The sequence below is a fragment of the Ursus americanus genome, chromosome 32, assembly GCF_024610735.1.
Source record: "Ursus americanus isolate L20-20 chromosome 32, mUrsAme1.1.p, whole genome shotgun sequence".
NCBI lineage: Eukaryota > Metazoa > Chordata > Mammalia > Carnivora > Ursidae > Ursus > Ursus americanus.
In genome coordinates this window covers 6,923,401-6,944,459 of record NC_142158.1, presented here as the reverse complement: position 1 = coordinate 6,944,459, position 21,059 = coordinate 6,923,401, and the positions used below count along the sequence as shown (strand labels likewise).

The 21,059-nt window shown below is 36.5% G+C and overlaps 1 protein-coding gene across 2 annotated transcripts in view; it reads left to right on the top strand.

The window, feature by feature from the left end:
• The window catches only part of GMDS (GDP-mannose 4,6-dehydratase), a 596,023-nt gene that overhangs the window by 120,268 nt on the left and 454,696 nt on the right, over positions 1 to 21,059 (top strand). For both annotated transcript variants that reach the window (XM_087858114.1, XM_045811502.2), the window contains 3 exons: positions 9,922 to 9,966; positions 18,381 to 18,468; positions 20,055 to 20,164. In XM_087858114.1, coding sequence (XP_087714240.1) covers positions 9,922 to 9,966; positions 18,381 to 18,468; positions 20,055 to 20,164 — 243 coding nt within the window. The remainder of the gene's footprint in view (positions 1 to 9,921; positions 9,967 to 18,380; positions 18,469 to 20,054; positions 20,165 to 21,059) is intronic.

Sequence of the window (21,059 nt, the reverse complement as noted above, 5' to 3'; positions counted from 1 at the left end):
CTGAAGAAAATTTAGGTCTAAATTGCGATGTGTTGTAAGTGTAAAATAACAGATTTTGAAGACTTAAATACAAAAAAGAATGTGTAACATCATTAATAATTTTTATTAACATATTGATATAACATTTTGGATATATTCAGTTAAATACATTTATTAAAAAATAACTTTTGCCTATTTCTTTTTAACTTTTGAAAATTTGGCTACGAAAAAAACATATGGCTCAAAATACATTTCTGTTGGCCAGCAGTGGCCTAACACATCATAGATGTTCAATAAATGAATGTTAATATTAATATGATCGCTAATATGATGATGGTGATGATGATGATGTTGTATTGATTCCTTGTCCTCTCACTAGATTATAAACTCCTTATGACCTGGAAATACATCTTATCCTAATTTTTATTTGCCATATCACATTGTGTAGTCTTTTATATTTTAGAGGTTGTTTATCAATGGATTGATTGCCCCAGGATCTGCTTTTAACATTCCAAGTGCAGAGCTGTGTTGTTGTTGGTTTTTTTTTTAATCCTTAGGATAATGGCATAGAAATCCCTTTGAGTCTGTGCACATGTGTGCAGGTACACACACACACACACACAAACACACACGAGCATTTTGTTTAGTGTACTTGAAGGGGGCATTATTTAAGCATTCATAATGGTGGATTATTGCAAAAGTAACTGGTACTTATTTTAAAAATTATTTTTCAATAAATTGAGTTTTTATATACTTTTTTTTAGGTGATTGAAAAGCTTTAAAAAACTGTGGCAGTGACATCTTGCTTTAGTTGAAACACTTTTATTTTGATTGAAGGAGAATAATTATGAAAATAATACTACAGTTAGGATTAGACAAATTGGTTTTATACACTGCCAAGTTCTCTAACTAGCTCTGTGACCTTGAACAAGGGATTTAAGCTTTCTGAACTTCAGTTTTCTAATCTGGAAAAATGAGGATAATATCAATTACCTCACCAGGATGTTGTGAGAGAGATAAATGGGAAAAATATCTTAGAGTACTTAGTAACCATAGGAATTATAGACATGTAGGCTATTATTATTTTGATTGAAATAATAATACATATTTTGAAGAAAATATGTGTTATAATGTAAGTTTGAGTTAACCATGTCTATTAAAATGTGATAGCTTATGTGAATTTTAAGCATAGTGCTGTGGTATAAAAAATGCTGTCAGTTTTTCCAAATGTATGACCTAAATTTACAAAATATAGTCAAATATCCCAAATAAGTCATAAATATTAGTAGAGAGACTAGGTAGGAAAGAAAGCAGTAGTTAGACATTTTAGTATTATAAGATTAGATCAAAAGTTACATATGATCAGGTTAGACTGAACTAGAGACACCAGGTTTTCAGTCTAAGCCCCTGGCAAAATTGGGAGTTTGGATTTTGGTGCTGCTGTGACTAAGATGGGGGATTGTGTCCAATCCCTATTAGGGCAGACATTATTTTCACTTGGAGAATCTCTACCCCTCCTCCTCACCCTCGCCCCTGTGTGCCCTTACAAAACTCTGGTCTTCAGTAGAGTGGAATCTTGATAATGTCTTTTGTCCCATAAGTCAAGATTTTAAAAAATGTAGGGTTGAGTAAGAGCTAAGCTCCTTTGCTGTTTGTGAGAGAAAACAAAATGACAAGATAAAAATAGCTTAAAGCATAAGCATTGTAGAAGTTTGAACTGTCATCTAAGTATCTCACAAATACCTCCTTTTACCCCCTCTCTTTCTGTGTTAGGGCTGAGCTATCCAGAAATGCACCTGAATTGTGTGGTCTAAAAGGCAGTGACACTGGAAAGAGAGTTTCAAGTATAACGGAGACACATATTTTTAAATGTGTGATTCCCCTTCCCCCCAAAATGGTTTTTGATAACTTCTCTTGAGTGGTAGAACCCAAAGGTGAAATATAACACAACAAATAACTGGAGAGATTTCCTAGCCCACAATCTGAGTTTTACCAGTTGAACCTACTCACAGACAGGATACTCCAGGGGAATCAACATTGTTTGTTTGCGTTAGGACCTCTGTGATTACAGTCATTCCTACAACACTTTGTTCTCTGGCTCTAAAAGTTTGTTAGTTTTATTAGTTATCATAAGCAGCCTTCTGGATAGATGCTTACAAATTTCTCCATTTACACTTGTGTATATATGTTTGAATTTTATCTGTTTCAGTGATTTCAAGTTATGTAAATCACAGTTCTTATTTTGTATCATTCTTCAGTGATTTGTAGTGTGCCCGGGGTGATGGATATCCCACATTGCAGAGCAGATTTGAAATGCATCAGGGAGCCTGTAAGTGACATTTCTGTCATAGTATGCACATATTTTAGAAACAGTCTTAACTGGATTGTAGTAATTACTTATCCCTGAAGGAAATTGGGTTAAAAGAACATTTGTAAATAGTTAAACTCTTGATTGTTACCAACAGTGACATTTTAGTAGCAACCTGTTAAATGAATGTGGATGGGAAAAGATAGAGTCATCAATATATGTGTATTCTTTTGTTATTTATGACCTTTTTAAAGCTGTAAACAAAAGGACGTTTGTTTCGTCTTCCTCCTTTAGCCAGAACACAAATTATGAAAAGAAATATACAAGGAAAAGTTAATAAATCAGGTAAATACTAAAATTTAATAATACTTCTCTTTTCAGTACAAAGGGTTTTTTTTCCTTCTAAATTTAAAGTTTTTCATTAAATGTGGCCTTGAACACTAGACAAAGTGTAGCACTGTTTTAGTTTTGAGTACCTGTAAAAAATCATTTCCTGTATAAATCACTTGAATGAATAGAACTACGTAAGCATATACTTTGCAAAGAAACAGCCTTTAATTGTATGGACTGTCACTTTGAGAGATAATGAGAAAGGGAAAAGGAAAGAGAGAGGAACTCTGTTTTCAAAATTTGTATATATATATTTACCACAAAGAGATTATTATTTAAGCATGAAGTTTACTGGTAATTTATTATTAACTTCCTTACGGATCTATACCAGTCTTTATCAATGTATCTGGAATCCTGAGTTATAAAAACTTTGAGGTAGTACATTGTTCTAAACTTGAAAGGAGTTATTCACACCAGCACTGAACTAGCCAGTTAGGCAGATATTTAAAAGGATTTTTGACAGGGATATGTTTCTTGTGTTTCCTCTGTTTTTTCCCCACCTTGATTTCATGCTCAAGTGTGGTGATTTATTTCTCCAGGGCACTGTGCCATCCAGTATGGAAGAGGTCAATATGGTAGTATTTCATAGCTTTTCTTTTTATCTACATAGCCTTGCCACCTTCTGTCCATGACTCATGCATCTACTGGTGTTCCTGATCGCAGAACATCTTGATTAGCTGGACAGGTTACCTGGTTACTATTCTCAGTCTGTCCACGTGTGGGTTTGCTGATGCATGTGAAATGTGGAGGTCTGAGCCAGTGCTGGAGCATAATCCTATCTAGGCCAGGAAATGCCTGGCTTCCCAGATACTTCTCAGAGCAATAGGGCAGGGACTAAATCTCTTATTTCCTTCCTGTCCTTTATTCCATAACACCTATGGCCCAAGTGGATGTTTGATATTCACTAATCTGGGACACTTTGAATTGTTAATTCTATAGAGACCAAATTTTATGTTAAAACATCAGTAGGCACATCATTATGGAGCGATTGATCCTATTAATGAAGCAAATTATTATATAAATACTTTGTTACAAATATGTATACATAAATGTGTGTGTATATATATATATATATATATATTTATACTTATATATTTATTTCAAATGTGTGTGTGTGTGTGTGTGTGTGTGTGTGTATTTCACATCCTTGCTCTGTTTACCAACATCTTGAGCAGGTTACTTGGTCTTATTTCACGTGAGTTTGCTCATTTGTAAAATGGAGATAATAGTGTCTACTACACAGGGTTATTATGAAGATTTACAGTTAATGAATGTAAAGCATTTAGTGCATGCCTGGCATACCCTAAGTGCCATGTATGCACTTACTATTGTTATTAATACTATTATCATTTGTAGTAATAGTAGGTCATATGAAGACTTTTTTTTTTTGTTTTTTCGTTTTTGTTTTTTTTTAATCTCAGAAGGATAAAAGCTTCAGCCTGAGTGAAGAATGGGAGAGTGGGAGAGATAAAAACACAGAGGTTCAAACTAAGGACCTTAAATGTTAAAAGAAGGAAAGCAAATCAGTAGGATGCAGTATTCTTTGGGCATACTTATATTCATGTAGAAATGAAAGGTTGACTCACCCTTGATATGTCTATGTAGTTTGTATGCCCAGCACACTTGTAGGCTGTTAGTAAATGCCTTTGGATTTCCTTTTGAGGCTTTTTAAGCATTTCTGGGGCTGTGTGGACTTGTGTGTGTGTGTGTTGCCTTTCTAATTACATAATTAAAAATGGTCTCTCTATACCTTATTAATAACTGTTTCCTTTCTATCCCCTTATGTTAACGCTTTAATCCTATTTTCCTTAAAGTGTTTGTCTAATTACAGAAATTCATTTTACTGTGTTGAAATTAACAATATTACAAATGCTGGGTTGTGCAAATGTAGTTGGAATTCAAATTTTGGTATTTGCTCATTAAACTAAGTGTACAATAATCATTTGCAATTTCAAAGGAACATGTATTTTAAAGCAACTATGGGAGTTCTGCCACTGAAATTCTAAACTGTTTCAGAATATTTTTTGAGTAGCTTATATTAATCAGTTTTATTTATGTTCTAGATACTTATAAAAACAAATCAACTGGCAAAGTACAGCCTACTAGAAAAATGGACGAAAAATAGAAAAGATAAAAATAAATAATTCCTAGAAGAAATAGTATATCTGATCACAAACAAAAAACTCTTCAGTCTTAATACTAGCCAAAAAATGAAAAGAAAAACATCATTTTTTAACCTGTAAAATTGGAAAAAAAGTATTTTTAAAAATTAACCTTTTAGGTCATTGCTTCTCTCTGATATTTTTTCGTAAGTAAATCTTTTAAGAAAATTTTACCATGGACACAAGACTCAACATTACAATCATATGTAGGATGACTGGAGGTATCTGGCTTCTTTTTAAAATGTTTCTTTCAACCTTCCAGCTCATGATGGTTTACTGGAAAGTTTTACGTTTGGCAACAGAACTGCTGTCACTTCTCGATGTGTATGTATGAGGCATATGTGCAACGGCTTCACACCTGTTTGAAGGGCTTGTTCCCTGGCAAATAGAGGAAAATGGTGGTTACAGAAAGAATATCTTAGCTGCTGGGCACAATTAATGCTTTATTATTCAGAGTTTGTTGATAACATTTCTGGGTTACAGTGCTCCTCTCTACCAGGAAGTAAATCAAAGGAAGTGAAAGTCCATTTTTCCGAGGCAGCAGCTTTTATGGGGAAATAATTGTTAATTTTAAAAGACTACAGAAATTGGAAATTATTTATGTTTTATGTATTGATGACATCCTGCTTTCTTGTCTACCACTTGTTCAGCTAGCTTTCACCCCACTGGTAATTGTTGGCGGTATTCTTGTTCTTCACTAGGTAATGCATTAGTGTTTTACATGGTCCTCAACTGTAGATACTAGTCCAATTTCTCATTTTGGATATTTTTTTTTTTTTTGCAATATTTTATAGTGAAAAATTCTGAGGTCTGGGAGTCTGAAGACTTTGGGGGGGGGGCGGGGAGTAGATTCTGCTACTTCCAAACTGTGTGACTGTATACTAAGCATTTAACTGTTTTGAATCTCAATTTCCTGATTTGTAAAATGAGAGAGTTGGATTAATTAATCCCTGTGGTCTTTTGAATTCTGTGAGTTTGAAAAAGATTTTATGTAGTGATTTGTGTTACAAACATGAGCCAGGTGAAAATACTTTTCAGATATATTCTGCTTCTTTTTTCTTCATACTACGTTGCCAGTCTTCCCATCGGAAGTTTTCATTCTAATTCAGAACTGCATCCTCTTTTAGTTATTGATGTGTTTGCATTTTGCTCATGGGGAGTTACAGATTATTTTGATACTGCAATTGCTGTTAGCTGAAAAGATGCTTATTTTAGAGTAATTAGAATTCGTAGAGTTACAGAACATAAAGGGCAGTGTAAATTGGTGCTTTCTCTCCTTACAGTAGGGATATTCTGTTTCTGGTGCTTGAGATGATCTAAACAAAGAAATTCATTTATTAGTGGCGTGATTTCTTTAGCCCAATACTACTTATCTTATACAGTGTTCAAAGAAGCTGCCAAATGGTGCTTAGGCAGAAACACACAGTACGATTTAGCATGCATTTCAGAGGAACCAGGTTCTCAAATTACATATAAGAAAGTGTCCTTTTCATTTGTCCTTCTGAACTATAAGTGCATCCATGTTTGAAGGGAGAAGAGAAATGCTAGTCTCCTCTGTAGGAAGGTAGACTGCCTGGCACATTAAGTGTTTGGATGTGGGCTAGAGGATCACTCGGTGCTTAACATAGCCTTCTGTGGTCATTGGGAGAAGGGGTAAACTTTCTGTACTTCCTTAGCTTTTTATAGGTATGTAATTTTAAGTAATTTTAATACTATAGTCAAGGTATGATTGAACTAATTTTTGGAATTATTCTTTATTTTTATGGGTGTTGATCTAGAACATTTCTGAGTATTCCGTGAAAGGTGAAAAATAGAGATACCCAAATATAGGGATTGTAGGCATCAGGCACACCTAAATCTGGCACTTTTGGTCCTTGGGCAGCAGCCCCGCCTCCTTGGCTCTAGAGCCCCCAAATAACACATCCCCAGCCAATCCAAGTCCACCTTCAAACAATACTGTACTGCTTCCTGAGTAGTGCACATGCCCGAACAAGACCTGAGAAATCTCAGGTGCTGTGTACTGTCTTCTTCCTCTGAGCTTTGGAGTGTTCTAAAATTACGTGACGTCACTTAATTAAAACTAAAAGCACTGATTAATCCATAAAACACTCCGTAAGGGGAAATGACTAAGTCACTTTGGTTTAAAAATGGATCTGTTGTGGTCTTTTATTATTTTGTTGGGTTTTGACATGTTTTGGTAGGTCTCAGGTGGAGGAGGATGAGGAAGGAGGTTGTTTTCTAGGTCAAAATAATGGGCGACTTGGATTCCAGTTCGGGCTTTGCCTTGGTAGTGTGATATGAGGCAAATTGGCTACTGTCATGTGCCTTATTTACCTCAGATGCCAGAGACTCCTTGCCTTCCGGGCCAAGTTCTTGCAAGAATAAGGTAGAAAATGTTATAGCCATGGTGATTACTTAAATCTGTACAGCATTTAATATGATATAGATACCCTTAATAACCATGTAAAAAATTAAATTTAAGAGCCACAATTGGGGCATTATCTCTTCAGTTAAGAAGTTTTCTATAACAAGGATTGAACTCAGGCTGGAATTTGTACCAGATTAATTGTGTTCATAGCAAATGAGTTGGAAATTTAGTTCATTTATTTCCTTGTTTTCCGAGGAATCAAGTATCAGAATTTTTAATGTCAGTTGTGGGTTCTCAGTCGCCATGACATTTCAGTTATTAGTCTGATTGATGCTTTCTCCAACAGCCCTGTTCTTCTAGAGGAGGCAGAAACAACGATCTTGTTGGCTTGGCTGACGCCTGCTGCCTAGATACTGTGTCTCCCTGTGGAGTCCCCTCAGGGACTCAGGGAGAGGACAAGAGGAGGCCAGCTGGGCTCCCTAGGCCAGAGACCATGAGCCTTCGCTCTGCTCCATTTCCCACTCATTGTGCAGCTCAGGCCCTATCACTTGAGAGACCTGGCAAGGAAGTCAGGAGGAAGTGAGTGCCCTGCTGGTTCAGAATGTTCCAGTGCGGTTGGAAAGTTTGAGAAGGGCCCTGGGTGAGAAGAACAAGACCTTATTGACAGGGTTCAGGCCTGGTCAGGTCTGTTTCACATCAGCTTTCTGAATAATCACAGCTTTCCCTGCCCCCATGGATCTCTAGCACTTTCACCTCTGCCTTTTTTTTTTTTTTTTAAACATTGTATGCAGCCATGGTAGAATACAAAGCATTTTAACTTTTTATTCCAAGAGAAATTATAAAACATGAGAAGTATGGTGTTGCCTGCTTCAAAATGACAACAACTAATACCAACAACAAAACAAAACTATACATTCTAGGGCTTTCCAAACTACTGTAAAATTATTCTTCTTATTATAAATACTTTTTCTATTAAGCTGCTTTCTCATTGATTGATTTATTGATTTATTGATTTATAAGACTACCCATTATTCTCACGTTTGTGATGGCCTGTCCTGGTCTGAATTGTTCAGCCCTCTTATTTGATTTAGTTTGCATGTTGGGTATTTAAAAACCTTGCAATTGTGTGTATATCATAAGATTGAGAGGAAAAGGAATATGCCAAACCATTTCTCTTCTTCTCTACACGAGTCTATAAACCAGAATATTTATGTCAAGAAGTCAGAAGAAAATCTGCTGGAGGTTTTAATGAACCACAAAACGTGTCCCTTGTATACTTTGCCTTGTCATCCTGCCTGAATTTATGTGTGACTTCTGCATTAATGTAGTAAACACTCTCTTGGCAGCCCTGTCATTTTCAGGACCCATAGGGTGTCTCTATTCCCAGCTTTAAGTCAACTAGTGACAATAATAAGGCTTGTTTCATTTTTCTTTTTTCCTGGAATATCTGGTAGGAACTTTTGAAGCTCAGAGGGATATTTTAAAGTTTTTCAAACTGAGGTAACCAAAGAAAACCCAAATATTTCCAGCTACTTTTGAATACACAAATTTCCAGTAGTTGGAGTCTCCCATTTTTATGTTTAAGTATGGATGGGATGGAGGGTACCTTTCCCCTCCTGAAAGCAGGTGGGCAGTTAACAGGATTGATTGCAAAATTTCTATCCAATTCATATTTTGAGGAAGGCTGGTAGCTTTTTATAGGACCTCTAGAACAGTGATTTCTCACCTTTTGGCCTCTTAGTAGTTTTATTAGATGACTCTCATACTTTCTTTCCCTTAAAGTGGCACATGAAATATTTTAGTTTAAATAGCACTCCCCCTTACATAGAAATTTTTACAAGAGTTATTAAAAGCCAGTTGAGAATCTGTGTTTAGTCAGATACCTTCATCTTAATGTAGGGATTAATTGTGCAATTTAAGATGCATCCTTCCTATTTTACAAAAAATAAACACCCTTCTTTTATTTGAAGTTTATGAATGTTTGTGTATGCATACATATTCAGTGATAATAATATAAATATGATCATGTTTAGCACCCCCACCCAAAACTCTTTTACAGTGATTTTCCAGAACCCTTGAGTTAGAAGCCAACTCCCACCAGTGCCTAGAAGGTCTTCCCCCACAAAGGTGCTAACCTTCCTCCTCTCTGCTATAGTGTCTTTTTTCAGTAATGTTAATAACGCCTCCTCCTTACACTCACCTGCATTCTCCCCCAGTCCCCACAGCTCCCATCTCATTCCTTCATCCGCGATTCCTTTTTCACAACCACCCAGAATTAGTCTGATTCCTGTTTTATGTTCCTATAGTACCAAGGCCTTCTGCTTTGCAATACATATTTTGCATATTTCACGCAGCTAGTCCGTGGCAAAACCTAAACCTACATCCATCTGAAGTGTCATGTTCTCTCTCTTGCCCCATATTATGTCCCTGGATTTCATTTCCTGCTCGGTAAAAAGGACAATGATAACACTTTACTGTGCTTCTGTGGTGCTCAAGTGAGATAATGTCTATGAATATGCTTAGTGAACAGTGGAAAATGGAACACTATTCTGTTTTTACCATCATTAGCTGTATTATTTTTATTCTGGTTGCCATGATCCTTAATTCAAGTTTATATAGCCCCTTCAGTGCGTTTGTCAAAGCTCTCAGTCTTGGCTGCCTTCTACACTAGCTGTGAAGGGTCTAACAATTGTCAATTTTCCTTCTCTTCCCAGGATGGTTCATACTTGGCTGAGTTCCTGCTGGAGAAAGGCTATGAGGTGAGTGACTCAGTGAGCAAGCACAGGCTGGTGGAATCACTTGGACACAGTGGCCTCCTGCTTCCTCTGCCGCCGTCCTCCTGTGTGTGTTTTCCACTGAAACTCTGATAACAAATCAAAATCAGGGGAAGAATGTGCCGCTTGGCTTGTAACAATGCCAGCTCATTGTGCTATTTATCTGCTGGTGAGCACTGGTGGCTTCCCCCTGTTCCTTAGTATTTAACTGCTTTGCACGCTTCCCACATTCTCAGATAAAGCAGCCTGGGTAAGCTGAAAGCTATAACATTATTAGGGTTAATTTATGATGTAATGTGTTACATAAAAAAGTCCCACTCACAGTGAAGTCACTTAATTCGGAAATTGCACAGAGCAATAAAAACTAAGCTGATCTTTGGCAAGCTTGAATGAAACATTTACACTCAGAGGTTTTTTCATTCTAATAGGCAGCCATATATTTTATGGAAGCTGAAACTTCTGGGTTTGCAGCTGGCGTCATCAGCATTGTTGTCTTCTTTTTCTCCTCTTTTGTCCTCTCCTTGAACATTTTCTACTTTCCTTAAAGGAAACAGGTTTTACATACTAAGTTTGATGTAACTTCATGTGTACATCTTACCTTCTTAAGAACAGTTTTCTATATATAAGTTCATGCTGTACAGAGAACAAAAACCTATACAGTGACCCATATGCTCTGGTCTGATTTGGGAGTGTTTACATTAATAAATTTGGATTCTCTAGATTATTCTAATTGTAGGTGTACTGTTTAAAAAAATGTGCACTCTGGGCAGATGGAAAAACAACAGCAAGGAATTTGACATCTAAATGCCAACAGGATTTGAAGAAAAGGAAGTGAATTTTCTTATTATAACTCATAATCTTTTCTGAGAGCCTTAACTTTTTAGACTTTAAGAAGTAATAGCAGATATGTTTAGCACCTTCTGTTCCCGTACAAAGCCAGCTAGTTCTATATCTTGCAAAAATATCAAAATAAGACAAATATAATTATGAAAGTATATATGTACACTTATGTCATAATTGAGTAATACATACATATTCTGCAGAGCAGAGAATTTTAGAGTGGATCATATGTAGTACAGAAGAGTTGGTTTTAGATAAAGACTACTAATTTATTCAGACTACATTAATTTAATGCTTTAATGAATCTAAAAGGGAAGGATTGGGAGAGAAATTATTTTGTTTCAGGGGTTGGCTCTGGCTGAGAGGTGTTTGGTAGCTAGAGAGGAGTTAGTGATTTGGCTGTGTATCAAGTGAACCAAGAGCAGGAACTTAGTAAGAGCTGATGGGGTTCAGGATGTGCAGCCCCAAGTTGTGGTACCTTAGCACATTGAATATTTTAAGCTGAAGGAGTTTGAGAAAACAGAAGGAGTTTGAGAAAACTGTAGAAATTTCTCCTGTTAATCTTTGTTGGTTTAATGTGGAGGAGGAAAAAAGTTTTCCTTAACCCTCTTAGGGTCCCTGGCTGGGTCTGAAAATTAAACTGAAAAGTATGGAATTTTATTTAATATAAGTTTTATATGACTGGGAACCAAATGAAGATCCAAAGAAACTGTTAAGGCTAAGTATTTTTATGTTAGATTCGATGGAGAATGGATGGTCTTAAAGAAATATGACAGGTCAAGGAGTATGAGGTAAGTGTAGGAAACTTAACAAGATCTGTTTGTTTGGATTCTTCTTGGCATCCCCTTGTCGTCAGAGATAAGGATGTTCCTTTCTTTCCAGTTATAGTGGAGGGCATCTCTCACTGGAATGTTTCATGACTGTTTCAGGGGAGAAGAGCAGGGGGAAAGTTAGAGTGACTTTCCTGTTTCTATTGTTTTGTCAAATTCCTTCAGCTTAAAATATTCCATACACCAAGGTGCCATATTTTGGAGTAGCATGTCCTGAACCCCATCATGGTCATTGCAGTTTTGGAGAGTGAGGTGGTATGTCAGAGTGCTTAAACTGTGTCGATGTTGAAATTTACCTCCAAGGACGACATGGGGGACTAAGACATGAGATGAGGTTGGTGGCAATAAGTCACATCTGTAGCTAGTCCAGAGGAAAACGGAGCAAGTATGGTGGTGTGAGGTGGAGTAGTCACTGTGATAATGTGGTGGACTAATGATAGGGCCTGGGGTTAATGTGGATATGGTAGACAGTGGATGGTCTCAGCGTTACGGGAAATGGCTAGGAAGAAGACATGCACAGAGACATTCAAAGCTCCATTTAGGTGACTTATTAAGGAACTAGCAGACTTCAGAAGATGGGTAGTAATGTTCCCAAATGGATGATAGACTTAGAAATAAACGTAATGAGAACCTAGGACTGCCAGGTGAGCTACAAATGTTTTTGTTCCATTGGCATTCGAAATCATAAGAGCAGATTTGATTCTGATAAAGACAATAGAAGGCCCACTTGGCAAATCACAGTTAATGGGAGAAATGAATCATTGAAACAATGTTTGGCAAGAGAAGAGAGGTTTAGGAGTGAGATCCATAAACTGATAGAAAGAGATAGTATAGACAATACAAGAGGAAGGTATAGCACTGTAAAGCATAATCAGAAATGATTCCTTCTCATAGTCCAGGGGAAATATGAGTTTTGTAGGAATAGGGGAACGAAAAGGTGTTTATCCATATTGTATTCAATTTTAATAGGCTGCTGTCTTCCATTTTAAGAGATGGCTATAATTAGAGGATAAGCTATTAAGGGAAATCTAATGGTGGCACAGACTTCATCTTTTTGAGTTTGGGTTGAAGTAAATTTTTCGAAGAGGCTGAATTGGAAATTTCCAGAATTATCAGCCAGCAGTCCCTAGTTGCTCAAGACCATGAGCAAGATGATAGGGTTCGTAGATAGCATGCAGTAGGATAAGAGGAGACACCTGTCTGTACTTGAATCCATAGGGTCAACATCAACAATTTGGATGAGCACAGACTTCTAACTTAGTAGGTTCTCAACCTGCAGTGTGCATCAGAGCCACCCGGAGGCCCCATAAAGATGAGGATGGCTGGTTCTGGGCTCTGGAAATTAGCCTTTCTAATAAGCCCCCAGTTGTTGCTAATGCCACTCTCCTGGATCTTAACAGCTTGAGAGCCAGTACAACTCTAGGTTCAAATGAGATCATTTAATCATAAGGCGAAGATGAACAGAATTTCTTAAGGTACCTTAATTTGTGGTGCTTTCCTTCTCTGAGCTTTTATACTATTTTGTATTTAGTCTTTGTATAAGGAATATCACTAGGCTAAGAAATAACTGGAAACAATATACTTTGGGATAGCAGAGTACAAACCAGAAACAAATAAACACTGGGAAGAAGAGCTACAGATTCTGTGAATAGGCTTGATAATGAGGCTGAGTTCTTTCTAGAACAGAAAGGGACAAATTTTTAATTGTCTAGCAATGGCAAAGTCAGCCTTTCATTGTGAAGGTGGGGAGGCATGGACTCTATGGAGAAGCAGTAGTCAACTGGAGGGGAGCAGATTGAAGAGCAGAGGTAGGTTGGTGTGGCAGTGATGGGGTGGCTCTAGGCAAAGACAAACACTATCTAAGAATTAGCATAGCCCAGTTACAGATAATCCTTTACTTTTTCTTTAGTCAAGAAAGCAGAGTAAAGGTATAAAAAGGTTGGTTAACTTTATTAAGCAAAAATAGACATTTGCATATGACTTAAAGGAATATCATGTATGAATAGTCTGATTAGTTATGGTTAAATACGTTGTATGACATCACACATTAGATTCCTGAAGCTGTGGGGCCTTCTAATGTGGCCAGTGAAATCCATGCATCTGGTCATGTTCTGAATGAACTATTTATTTATTTATTGTTTAAAGATTTTATTTATTTATTTGAGACAGAGACAGAGCATGAGCAGTGGGGAGGGGCGGAGGGAGAGAGAGAAACAGACTCCCCGCAGAGCAGGGAGCCCGATGTGGACTCGATCCCAGGACCCTGGAATCATAACCTTAGCCGAAGGCAGATGCTTAACCGACTGAGCCACCCGGGCGTCCCTGAATGAACTATTTAATATGAGAAAGTGAAGGATTGCTTTATTCCTGGTCCAGTTCTCATCGAGAAGAGACTCTATATAAAGGTTTAAAGTTACAGTTTTTAATGTTGCTTGTTTCTTGAATTGTGCTTAATATTAATCATTAAGGAGAGCACAAAGAGAATTAAGCGAACACTTATTATTTATAGAATGTAAGTGTCATCTCATGAAGAGGAAAACTAAGGATTATCAGGTTTTTTAAAAAATTGCCCTTTAGGGGCACCTGGGTGGCTCAGATGGTTAAGAATCTGCCTTTGATCTCAGAGAATCTGTTTCTTCCTCTGCCTCTCCCCCTGCTTGTGCTTTGTGTCTCTCTCACTCAAATGAATAAATTAAATCTTTTTAAAAAATTGCCCTTTACAATTTCGAATATTCAACTCTACAGTTGTTGAAGTGCAAAGGATAATTCTCCCTTAAGCCCTGTCAACCAGCTTCAGAGCAAGAGAGGTGAAGGAGGCCATCTAGCTCACTGTGGCAAGGAGGCCCTTAGGCTCGGGTACTGGACAGCATGTGTTCTAATCCTCCTTTGCCACCGGCTAGCCCTGTGGCCTTGGGCAAGTCACTGGGCCTTTCAGAGTTAGCTTCTCAGGTAAGAGGGGATGATAAATGCACCTGTTTCCTAAGGTTATCTTGAAGATTAGGTGAGACAATGCTTGGAAAATAGTCCAGAGAAGCTCTGTGGGATTTGTGGGGCTTTAGTTGATATAAGAGTGACAAGGTGATACAGTACTTGATGGTGACAAGCCTAGGGATACAGATTTTATAGAAGGCTCCTTAGTCCAATTTATTAATTAGTCTTAGTGAAAGGCAGGCCTGTTACATTTCCCAGGATCTTAGCCCCGTGCACGTTCCTTCTGGGCACGAGGGGAAGAGGGACATTGATAGAAGTGAAGTTTCTTGTGAAAGTTCCAAGTGGTTTCCTAGCATCACTTTAGCAGATAAGACAACAACATGTACTTTTGTACCCAAAACACAGAGAAACCAGAAAAGCAAAGGACAAATTTAAATCTTTTAAAAGCAAAAATATGTCTGGGAATAAATGAAAAATTTATATTAAATAATATGGCAACAAATACAATACAACATATCAGAATTTAGAGTAAAGAATAGGTAAATTGTGGGTTTTCCTTCTAAGAGAGGAATTATGACCAGGGAGTATGAGGAGAACAGAAAGGAAATGACGTATAAGGATTTCCAGTTGTTATCTCTGGGAGATTATTTGTTAGAACATGGAGTTCCTATGCATCCACTCATGATCTGTGAGAATCTGTGAAATATTTTTTCTGGTTTGTTGAATATCCTACAAGCCTTGGTGAAAAAGGCAAAGTTTTTATGGATTTCATTTTGAAAACATACTGAGTGTTGGTAGGAGGGACCTTGTGTACACTTCAACTTGACCACTTCCATTGGCTGTGTGATCTCAGGCAGCGTTCTCACCTGTAGAAGGGAAGTAATACAAGGAAGGGTGTTGTGAGGACAAGTGATTTAATGCCTGTGAGGAGCAGTGTCTGGCATATGGTCATTGCCATGCACGTGTTAGCTATAGATGTTACCTGTATAATCTGTGCTTTTCAAAAGGCAAGTGGCATTAAACATCCCTGGGCAGTTATCCTTGCCTCCAAGAGAAATCTAGACATTGAAGAATTTGAAATCTAGTGGTAATAGTTTTCTGCTTTCTTGACTGAAATAACAAACAAACAGATACTGAAAGATATGAATTCCAGTGGTAACAATTTTCTGTTTTCATGATTGTAATAAATAAACAAAGGAGCAAGCATTTCTCTGTTGTATTGCCTAATCTGACTCTAGGTTTTGAAGTCAAAGTAACTTTGTTCTGACATTGAGAGAACTTGAAATTTTCCTTTTCATCACTTAGTTAAATGGGACATGAAATTTCTTTGTCAAAATACTCCTTTCTGTTTAAGACCTCAGTTTTTCAGAATTAATATTTTGTTTTTGAACTGCTACAACATAATAGTGATTTTGATTAAGTTTATATGGAGTCATATTCAGCTCATTTATCTTTTCGCTTTGGTTTCCTAACTTCTCATCTCTTTTCCCCCCCAAATCCTTATAAAAACAAACAATAACCTTACATACATCCCTTCTGTAAAGAGAAAGCTGCTAATCTCAAATTCTTAACTAGATTATCCAGTTTGCACACATTTTGGCTTGTCTTAAAGTTTGTATTTCACCTGTCTCTGAAGCAGACAGACTCAGCTTTCATTAGTTCTTAGAATAATACTTGCTGTCATGGATTAAGCATTTGGCAGGTCTTTCTTTCCCTGTATACACATACCAAAAGTTGGGAGTGAGGGGAAATTAAAAGACATTTTTTCGTATTAAAAAAACCCTAGTGCTTAATGCTTTTGGTATAAGTGTAACAAAAAGTCCTATGTTATTTATTTGCTGTGACTTTGTGTAGTTGTCTGATTTTATATTGAACCCATCAATACCATTTAATATTTTTATCAGGGCCTTTTATGTTTATATGCAAGGTGTATGTATATGGAGTTTCTCTTTGTTTCAGGATGTTGGAATATGTGACTTACCCAGAATCCAGCAATTAAGAGGAAAGATAGACTAAATCATATTATTCTTATTCTTATGTTCATTATCAAAATTAAATGATCTGTTTTTAGAACATAGATTTTCCTTTATATCCAGTGAACTAAAGCTCTGCTTACGTCTGAGAAAGCTGTATTTCAGAAATAACTTGGTGGCAAACACCAGTTTTGCTATATATAAGTATATATGTGAACTTGGTTTTTATAAACAAAAAACTGTTTGTTAAAATTGTGTGTTAAACAAAATTATTGTTTGTAGAGCAATTCAACTTTACAATTAAGTAACAACATAAAAAATTGGAGGCCATGAAGTAGAATAAATTCTAAGCTTGATGTGTTATTTTATCCACTTCTAAATTAGGAAATGGGGGTATATACCCAAATCTCAATTTAACGTTTCCTAGATTTTACAGTTTGCCTCCTAAAATTTGTCAATGAAGTTTGTGATGTTCCCTTCTTAAAAATATTTTCATTTTTACCACATTTTCTTGGGCTTAGTTCTTTTGGAAAATAGTGTGGATGAGTGCTTTTCTCTTTGGCTAAAGCAGCTAACCAACAGAATTATTAATTGTGGGTGTGTTGTAGCCTTTGCAGAAGTTAATTTCTCATGTATGCCACATAAAATGACGATGACATGTCTTTCTATTTGAAAGAAAGTCTTATGTGCTTATAATTCCACACCTCCCCCCCCCCAGCATTTGGAATATTTGAGTCATGCCAAGGATTAATTTCAGTTTGAAACAGACAGAAAACGATTGAGTTAAAATATAGAAGTGTATTCAGCTGCAAATGAAACTGCCCAATATTTGAAGGAACACTTCTAAAATAAGTGAAGGATTAAAACTGCCACCAGTAGAACTGGAACTTGGGCGGCTGGTGACATAAGCTTGTATTAGCATTGGCAACACAAAGGGAGCAATCTTGACATAAGAAGGAAGTGAGACCAGGTCTTGAACAATTTCTCTTATGTATCAGACACAAATAGTCTTTTCTTTGGTATCAGACAGGTATGCATTCTTGTTCCAAGGACTTTCTTCCCCCTCACACTAATCATGGTTAACTTAAAGATAAAAATTAAAAAAATGAAAAATCCTTTCTTCATTTGAGTTTTCTTCGTGTCTTAAATCTAGTAGAATACAAGTCTTGTCCCTCATCTATGCTATTTCTTTTCCACAAAACTGGATAATAGCAGCTGCTATCTGTACTTGTGGACACAGGTATATTTATATACATGTAATAAGCTGGATAATAGCAGCTGCTGTTTATATTTGTGGATGCAGGTATATTTATATATATGCAATAGGTGCATGATGCAAAGCTCTGAGGACCTTGGAAGGATGTGGCGGCATCAGAGCATCTCGGGCTCATGCTTTGTGTTACAGAAGCTGCGAGGCAGTTTTACCGACATGGCCTCACATGGTCTGTCTTCGGTTTCAAACTGAGGAGATATTTTGTCAGCAGCAGGGCTCTAAGTGTGTGTGTGTTTGGAAAAGGAGACATTTGAGTATCTGTAACTAAGGATTTGCTGTGAAGTCACATAATTATCTAATTACTTTTGTTGAGATTGGCAGTGAAAACACCACAGAGAGATGGAGGTGCAATGCTCATGGCTGGTGGGCAGTGATTGGGGGAAAGTAAGCAGTGGAACTATTTTTAATAATTTAAAGATAATGTTCATAAGTTATAGGCTTAAGTTATAGTTATTTTTTCACAAGGTAAGCATTAACAAAAGAACCTCTGAGTTGTTTATTAATCCTCATTGCACATTTATAACTTTTCTTTCCACATTATAAAAAATGCAGGTCCATGGAATTGTGCGGCGATCCAGCTCTTTCAATACAGGTCGAATTGAACATCTGTATAAGAACCCCCAGGCTCATATTGAAGGAAGTAAGTCATTTTCTTTTCTAAAATTTCTTTCTATACTTCCTATATTATGATAAGTTATTTTCAAGTGTCATTTTTCTCAAAGCCCATCAAGTTGCAATTATTTACCCATGAATTGCCTGCATTGAATGCTATCTGCATGCTTTGAAAACCCTTCCATTGCTTGCTGCCCCTGGGCCACAGTGTCATCTTGGTTTGGTTGTTACAGTATATTGGTCAGATGCTGCTGCTCAAGAAACCAAGAGTAGACATGCCTTTGATCACCCTTCTCCAGGTGTCCTTATCCCCTCAAGTAAGATCAGGTCCATATTCACAGAACACTCCTTTGCTTTTTATGTTTGGTCTAATGTAATCAAGCTAAGCGATCTTTGTACATTTATTTAATTTTTAAAATAATTTGTGAAGACAGGTCCAAAAACAGGTGGCAGTCAAAACTATATTTAATTGCTTTGCAGATCACTGTTTGCAGTTGCATGTTATTTTTGTTAATAAAGTTGCCTGAATGTGGCCAGATAGTCTACATTGCTCAGTTACAGTGTTTTCCCATTTGCCCTTTATAGCAGCTCCTAAGTTTTTGAGTGAAACCATTTTACAGATGAGGAAATAGAGGCAGAGAAAGGTGGTAACTTTATCGAGGTCGCATACCATGTAAAAGACAGAGCTAGGACCAGGACACTGGGTTTTTAACTCCCAAGTTCCGCCTGCTTTGCTTGTCCAGTTTTTCCAGCTAGCAGGGATGATTCAGTCAGCATGTAAAGCATAAATCATTTTGTATTCATTTCAGAGCACCAAATATTTGCAGGTTTGGATTTACTTGTACAGGTAGTGACATCATCAGGAAGATAACCTAGTTAGTTGTCTCCACTAAATGCTTTTTACCTTAATATTCAGATTATTCAGTATATCCTCTTTGAAAATTATTGTCATTTTTGTGCAAAGTGCAGAATGGTAGTGCCATGGGATCTAGACATAGATCAATACTATGTGAAAATAATGAAAATATCAAGCTAGCAAATCGCCCATCTGCATGTGTCAAATTCAGTGAAGTCAGTGTAAGGATATGCTGAGATTTAGGGTTAGAATAGGTTAGTTGTCCTAATCAATTATGTCTCTACATCAGGCATTTTGTGGATGGCTTAAGGATTGATGTTTATGAAGTACTTAAAAATCGCTAGTTAAAAGTATTTGATTCACTATTACCAGTGTATTACAGAGTTCTTCAGACAATATATGCATTTTTGTTAGATTTTCTTTGAATCTCACTCCTATGTAACACATCTTACAAACTACTTGGGAACCATAAGATACAGTCATTATATAACATCTGTCTTGATAAGATTTTTAAAAAACTTCATTTGAGTTTTTATATACCCTCTTTGTAAGATCTATAACCAGACATAGGCAACAAATGTGAGTATCTTTCTACCATTTAGGTTCTTTAAGGATGACAGTTATACTCTGCTGTTCTGAAACCAGTGTGGTTTTCAGACTTTCAGAATATACTTTTCAATTTTGATTTTTTAAAATATTTTTTTAAAGAATGGGCTTATGTTTTTTTCTATCTAATGGTATGCTTTTGAATTCTAAAGACATGAAGTTGCACTACGGTGATCTTACTGACAGTACCTGCCTTGTGAAGATCATTAATGAAGTAAAGCCTACAGAGATCTACAACCTTGGAGCCCAGAGCCACGTTAAAGTAAGCCATTTTTACGCTCAGATTTCTCTGGCTGTGTTCCTGAGTTGTTCTGTAGTTTACTTTTTTCTGTTTCTTTTGTTGTTGTTGTGGTTTCTTAATGCAGGCACTACTCCTAGTCTTCAAGTTTAATTAATCAATCTAATAGAAATACTAATACTTTTTAAAAGTGGATTCTCTGTTACTGAGCAATATAAAATCTTACTGCTAACATTAAAATAGCAGTATTCATTTATTTTGGGTTGATCTTGTAGTCTATTTTCTGCCATTTCAAACCACATTGTGAATGAAGTGTTTTGTTAAAATGTTGGAAAATATAGCACAATAAAACTTATATTTTAATATTAATTTTTGGTAGTAATATTATTGGCTGAGAAAATAATATTTTTTGAGTTCAATAGTATGTTAAAATTAACTGAATTAACTTTTTATTGTAAGTAGTAAAAATCATGGGAAGAAAAACTCTTTTTAGCTTCTTGTCTTCTCAGTGTGATACAGCTAATGTTGATTTCTTTCCCTTAATTCAGATTCTCTGGTAGTCTACCAACCTCTCTTTAGTTTTTCTTTCTGGAACAAATTGTAGTAAACCTGAGAAGCCCATCCATAGCGCTCTAGCAATCTGCTTAATTCAAATTTCCATTTTTGTTGCTATATCCTGGTGTTCACTTGAGTGAGTGAAATCTGAACCAGGAGTGATATGAGTTCTGTTTAGACACTTATTCAATCAGAATAGTGGAGCTGAGAAATAAGAACAAATAACTCTAACTTAAAAGAGCCCCCTGCCATCCTGCCAAAAAGAGTCCAGAGAATTTATCAGTTTTTTTTAATGAACGAATTCAGCAGTGTTATTTCAGAAATACTTAAGGTGATTTGTATTCCTCCATATCCCCAACTTTAG